General features: G+C 34.2%; 1 protein-coding gene across 1 annotated transcript; it reads right to left on the bottom strand.

Moving 5' to 3' along the window:
- Positions 1 to 1,734: 1,734 nt before the first annotated feature.
- On the bottom strand, positions 1,735 to 7,320 carry LOC126815803 ((E3-independent) E2 ubiquitin-conjugating enzyme UBE2O). The gene is made up of 7 exons (XM_050541759.2): positions 7,137 to 7,320; positions 6,451 to 6,582; positions 5,299 to 5,500; positions 4,849 to 5,038; positions 4,320 to 4,368; positions 3,475 to 3,677; positions 1,735 to 2,647 (listed from the first exon to the last, which is right to left on the bottom strand). Exons 1-7 carry the CDS (start codon positions 7,218 to 7,220, stop codon positions 2,338 to 2,340), a joined length of 1,170 nt encoding a protein of 389 aa, XP_050397716.1. The 5' UTR covers positions 7,221 to 7,320; the 3' UTR covers positions 1,735 to 2,337.
- Positions 7,321 to 7,449: the final 129 nt, after the last annotated feature.

A 7,449-nucleotide genomic window follows, 5' to 3' on the forward strand; every position in this document is an offset into this window, starting at 1 on the left:
CAAACATTTTGTGTAACTAAAAGTCAGGGGCTGATACGCACGAAAAAAATTGAACTCAGCCAAGAACTAGTGATACTCATTTGAAGTTTCATCTGAATCGGATAAAGTTGTGACCTCTAGAGGATCCACAACCTGGGTATTACATGCTTTTATTACACTGCCAGCGTAAAGGGGAGCGGCCATTTTGTCGGGCAGTTTATGTCTGATTTTTACGAAATTTGAAATCAACCGTAATTATGGCGTAACTTTGATATAACTAAACGGTTTTTACAATCAAAAAAATCTTCTACAGGGTCCACAAGCTAAAATGAGATTTGAAATCAACCGAAATTATGGTGTAACTAACTTTGATATAACTGAACGGTTTTTACAATCAAATAAAATCTGTGACTTCTACAGGATCCACAAGCTAAAATGTGATTGTTCGTACAACCAGGTGTCCAGGGGCCATAATCCAGGAAGTGTTCACAACTTGGTATTATTATGCATATATTTGTCAAGTTCAGCATCACAGAATTAAACCACCATCGACTGTGTTTTCATGGTAAGGGAATTAGAAAAGAAATAAGATTTCACTTCATTGCTGAGTATTTTTATTAGCCAGAAATCGCCCCTGGACTCTCGCCTAAAGACCTACATGTAGGAAGGTAGCGCCCCCCCCCCCCCAAATCAAGAATTGCTTCCGCCAGTCCTGAAAGGTACAAAACAATGTGTTTTCTAACCTAAACCTGCTTGTTACATTGTGATGTAGTGTTTGCTTGGGACAATAATAAAGTTATGAAGGCTCCACAAATGGGACCCAAAAGGGATTATTTTGAAGATCTTCGGAGTTCGTTCAAAATATAATTTTCGATTTGCCAAGATTTGACTATGTGCTCAAATAATATAAGATTACACAGAGAATTTGGGATTGATTTGCCATGACGAGAAATAGACATTTTAAGGTCATATTTTTAAGGGTCATATTATAACAAGTTGTAAATAATATAGTGTTTTCAAAGGAGTTCAACACACAACTCTTGTCCTTGGTTTTTCAATAGAGACATGTCTAGGGCACTTGATGTAGATAATTTACCTTATAATATCAATTTATATTTCAAACAATTAAACCTATATGAGTGATTATAGCACTATAGAATGCCTTGCAAGCTACAGTATTGTGAAAGTTGAATCTCTAATAAGAATATCAGTCCAAAAATGGTTCAATTCCCTTCAGTAATTCCATAGATCCATCTATTTATGCTACTCCCATGTAACAATGTCAGTGGTGCAGGACCGAGGGCCTGACAAGGGACAATGTAATGTATAGTCATTTGGATGGGATGGAAAACAGAGGTTCTGTGTACACATTGGCATGCATGTAAATTTAAAGAATCCTTGACAGTTGGAATTCAATACAGGAGTAGACCGTAGCATTGCTGTCAGGGCAAAATTTTCCTTATAGCACATTGCATGGCGTATGCCCGTCTTCATCAGCCCAGTCAGTAGAAGCAGAAAAGTAGGATGTTAAACCCTGTTTCATTCCATTTCATATGTAACAAGACTTTCATTTTTGAGGTTCAATACAGATCCATCCATATATGTACTGCATAGGTTTGTCACAATATTTCATTTAGAAAGATTTATTCAATTAATCAGGAAAATTAGATAGTGTATGAGATATTGTTTCTGAACATGTTTATTATTCTCTACATACATGAATATATTATATACAATATCTACATATATATACAACCATGAAATAAATTAACTGACATGTTTAAATGAATTTCATGCATGCATTTTTGTTAAGATATAACATTATTTGTATAATTCAGATTTGATTCATTTTACTATTTAATGCCCTTTACAGAATAAATTTACAATTCTCTTTTAATCATCCTTAATAAAACTTCAATGGAAATAAATATAATCACCATTCAACAGATACTGTGGTATTTACAATCACTAACAATTTTAAATAATGCATTATTTACAAACATGATGAAAAACTGGTCACAATTCCATGGATTACAATCACTGCTTTTTACAGGGTGACACTTCGACTAGTCTTTATCAAGCAATAATGTGACATGTGAAACCAGAATAGGTTACATGTTTGTTTACAGTGAACAACATTTCAATTCATGCTTAGGGTCATTAACAAGCAGCAACGCACATTCAGTAAGTTTTTAATATGAGTTTATTGCAAGATTTATATTGACCAGCACTAGGAAACATTTTTAAAAAATAGCCCTGAAAATACACTCCATTGTACATATTATAATTTCACTGGCCTACATGTTCTTCTCTCCGTTTTTATATACAAACACCAATTTACACATTGTTACACTTTCTTCATACACCTTTTAAATCTACTAAACATGGCATCATAAAGTCATGCATAGCATATTTCCATGTCCATCTCCTTGCAATACGATCAAACTCAGATCTTTGTGAACTATTCACACGTCCAATTGTGGGTTCCATGCACACGTTAATAAATGGATCCGTTAACAAAGATTGTATACTGATGAGAACTTTTGAAATTGTTAGTGCCAAACTCCAGTTGTGATGGATTGAATCTAGTCCAACGTCACCATGACGACTGATATTCGGATGAAATATCTTGGTAATAAATCTGACTTTTGGTGGTCTCATGGGATAGCTAGTTAAAAAAAAATGTTAGTTTTTCAAGTTAATTATAAAATTAGAACTGAATTATTTAATTTAATTGATAATGGCATGCTAGTTAACTATCGAAACCTGCTCAAAACATCGGAGATGTAGAATGTAAAATATGATACCTTTTTACATTAGAGATGTTTTGTACTAAACAATAAAAAGTGCTAAGAGTAAACTTTAATGTGGTTTACAGTTATTTAATTATTTCTACTGAGTTGGGCTGTATATATATAAAGGAGTGGGATGAAACCACAAGATTATGCATGAAGTCCAAACTACTAAGGAAGGAACATGTGTATCTTTGTAGGGAGACAGAAACAGTAGAACGGTTAAATAGTTATATTCTTAATCAAATATTGCCTCTTTGCATGCCACTCTATCTGGATGTCAAATCCTTGTGTGCTTATAAATAAGACATTTTATCTTTCTATTCCAGTCTACCCAGCTGTAATGGGTAGTGGTAGGTTAGAGGGTTACATCCTTACACAAAGACATATTGTGGCATATACACAGCATAGTTTTAGCAATAGAAAATATTTTTTCAAGGATCCTTGAAACTACAGTAATAATATACAGTAGCTCTGGGATCCTGGTGGTGCAGAATTCAGCTCATTATAAATGTTCTAATTACTACTAATTAATTCTGTGCAAGGTAACATCAATGTAGCAGACTTTTAAAGCAATGTTCTGTGTCCTAAAACCTGGGCAACGTAAAGCAATCCTCAGAAGCCGGATAAAATGATGATTATTGGACCAAACAGACCTAAGCTTTTAGACCACTTGGTGGATTTATATAGATTTTCCACTAACCTTTGTGGTATCTGTAAATAGAGTAAAAATATTCCTCCTTCATATGGACTACCATGTGGACCTGTTATAGAAGCCTGCCAATGACAACAATGTCTATCTAATGGTGTAGCTTGTATACCTTCAGGTGGATCCATTTTTAATGTTTTTAACTCACTTCTCAATCGTCTGTGTCGCCATGAATTCTCTTCTATTGGCGGGGTACTCTATACATAAAATAATTTATATTTCACTCTAGTCTGGAGGTTCAGTGCGGAGAGGTGTCCATCAAATGGGCACAAAACCAGACCCAACTTTTCTATAGTAAAATTTTCGCGTAGAATATGAATGATGCTGGGTGGTAATCAGTCCGCCATTGGGGCGTTTCGAGATATTCAGGGTCAAAGGTAAAATGATTTCATTTACACTGAAAGTGAATACACAGCCATTTTTGTATCATGAAAATAAGCTGAAAATGATCGAAAGTAATCACCCTTTCAATAAAAATGTGAACTTGCTAAATCCACCTTTTGTGCACATTTGATGAACACCCCGACACACTGAGCCTTCGGTCTACTCCTATGTTCAGAGAGAGGGAACGGTTAACAATAAATACAATATTACAACAAAGAAATATAAGTATTACGATTCACATAGGTAACATTATTGATATACAAATATTTCAAAACTCTGAGACTCATGTATTTTATGAATATACTTGTACTGCTAAATTTGAGGAAATTATACCAAGGCCTGATTCCATATTAAGTAAATAAGGATTATTTCCAGTATTCAACAAAAGAACTATGCCCTTAACGCAGAAAGAATTGAAACTCAACAGGTTTTAATGACAAAAGATTGAAACTAACCTGTAACATCATACTCTCTAAACAATAACGACATGGTGAACTATTTAATCTGAAATAATAAAATATAAAATCTATTATTATTAACCACACAAAATCTATTTTCATGTCTAATACAGTGCAGCACAAACAACCCAAACCCAACAATAACACAGACAACTCAAAAAACACCACAGATATACATTGTGCCTCGGCTGGGATTTTAATCTACAAAACCCATATTCTTCAGCTTACCTACCTGTAGTCTGTTATTTTATACTGTCATTTTAGAACTTTGATCAATTGGGTTGCTGTTTTAACCCTACGTAACTATGAGTACAATTGTTTGCATTATAGTCGTGTGGGTTTTCTCCCAGATATTTAACTATTACTTTAAGTCCCTGTAAACTTACACAAGAAAATTTGAAAGTTATGTTGAATAAACATAAAACCTCATATTGCTATGGCCTTCTTAATTTAAATATAAATCTGCTGTCATTTAAACTAAATCTTTGGATATATTTTGTATAAAACATGTTACCCAATCACTTACAAATTGGTGTAGATTATTTTCCAACATTTGACTTTATACTGTGGCATAAATAATGGCCAGCGTAGTTGTATAAAATGTTTCCATTCTTCCTCAGATGTTTCACCATCTAGAATCTGTCTCCATCTTCTACACACATTACCAGCTGTCCATAGAGATATATCATCTAGATGTTTAAATACAACCAATAATACTGAAAATAACAAATTGTATGTATTTATATTCACACCATTATATCCCAAGTAGCGGTAACAAATTCTACAGTACAATAACATGTCTAAAAGTCATACAGGTCACCAGCTGACACAAAAGTATCTCACTACAAACCATAATTGGCCAAATGAGTGCCTTTGTGCTCCAAAATATTTATAACAATTATCCATTATCCAGAGACAGTTTATCATTTCTCACAGTTTTCGAGTCCTAGTCCTAGTTTTATTTTATTATTATTACCTTCAGGAGGAAGTGAATCAATTAAACCTTCTGGAACATTTCCCCGATCTCTAGCTACAGTTAAACATGTTAATCTCTCAGCCAACTTATCTGCTTTATGACTAACAATAGCCCTAACAGTTTTAACACCTAGTTCAGGTTGTGTATAAAAATCATCTTCTGCTCCTGGTTCTTCTGTTCCTGAATCATCAGAATCAGCTTTCTAAAAGAAAAAAGGCCAGACAGTTAAATTACTGAAGACAGACAAGAGAAAAAGAGAGATATGGGGCTTAATGTCCACTCGATACAAACTAGGTCATTTTGGGACTTCCACATGGTTCATGGTTTATTTCAATAATTCGCTTCGCGTAGGGGTCTTTGGCAATGGGAGGAAACTGGAGAACCCGGAGAAAACCCATGACCCTACTCCTTATCACGTACAACCGGGGAATCGAAACCACATCAGATGACTCAATGACAGACCTTATGATACAGCACGCACAGTCTAACCAATCGGCCAGCCACCCCCTCCTCTATTACTAAAGAGGGGGGTTGGATGGCCCAATGGTTAGCATGTGCGCGCTGTATCACACGACTTAACCAGATTTTTCATGTGGACGACTTTGCTTGTGGATGACTTGACTGGCATTTGAATGGAAAGATAACCGACCAGTGATCTAATATGGAGCATGGTAAGTAACAAACTTATAAACACCTCCCGTTATTTCTCTTTCCATCATATACATGACACTACTGCACTACTTAAAACTGAATGTGCCATGAAATGCCATAGAGGTATGTAAATTAGACAACTTAAAAGAGCTAAGCCGCTATGATATACATGTAGGTAAAAAGTAAAGTATTGAATTGGGTTAATCTGATGTGTTTTTTCGATTATTGATGGTGAAAAACTCTATATAATTTATTTTTTGTGAATGTTTTTAAAGTGGAAGTCATGTTTTTTACTTATTACTGCTTACCTGTACTGTGTCAACAGTTCAAAACAAAATCTGCAATTACATCTCAATGCTAAGGGTTGATTTTTCAACAGAATAAATGTTTTGACTCGAATCAAAGAGGTCTAGTCATTTTAAAGTTAGTAACATTTATCAGTTTTAGAACTTCCTGATTAAATGAGTAACATTTAAGTCAAAGAAATATAATAAAATCTACCTCAACAAAAACCTCTGCTTCTCCATCTTCATTGTTGATATCACCAGAGAAAAGAAACAGATGACATGTACTACAAACTGGTTGTCCAAAACTACCACCATAAAAACCATTACACATCATACAACAGTCAAACTGAAACAAAACACAGAATGTAGAGAACTATATATATGTATATGCTTCCATGAATAACAACATACTCACATATTCGTTACATGATGTTGATGATCAAATAGGTATCTTAGAACTGATCGACTTTGAATAGGGCTACCGGTTCCAGTATCATGAGAATTGCGAATACTGTAACTCCCCCCCCCCCCCAAAAAAAAACAATTAAGTATTAAAAAAGTGTAGCCTAATGGTCTATTGGTACGCATCCGGTCTCATCGTTTTCAGTCTTCAAAGCATTAGCATGCGCTTACTAAATATGAGAATATCTCAAGAAACCACATGATAAATATGATGACAACTGAAACAATAAACACATTTCGATGTATTTGGCTACAGCCCTACTCTATTCTGTGTCTTTCAGCTACAGTATAATAATTCTATCAATTTGGAATGATCTAGACTCATAATCAGGCATCCGATCAAACACCGACTGAGAATGATTAAATAAGACAATAACATATATTTAGCTTAAGGAATGCTGAAAGCTCTACAGTTTCTGTTTTTAGCCTAAAACTTACTGCATTTTTAAGAAATTGATCTATTTCAGCCTTTTCTTCATCTGATTGAACACTCTTTTTATTTTTCCTTTCTTGTAATGACATTCTTTATTTCAACCAGAATAAGGAAATATGGAGATATAATTGTTTTATCTCACAAAATGTATTCTGAAACCTGTGAAAGGCTATTATTAAATTATTTACATACAAAATTGTAAACATGAAGTAAATTTTGAGAATCGTTGATAAACTGTAACGAAATATAAAATGTTAAGCTGACGTTGGTATGGCTATCGTTTTAAATGTTACTAGAATTAACTGCATTTCATAACAA

The sequence above is a fragment of the Patella vulgata genome, chromosome 3 (assembly GCF_932274485.2).
Source record: "Patella vulgata chromosome 3, xgPatVulg1.2, whole genome shotgun sequence".
Lineage (NCBI taxonomy): Eukaryota > Metazoa > Mollusca > Gastropoda > Patellidae > Patella > Patella vulgata.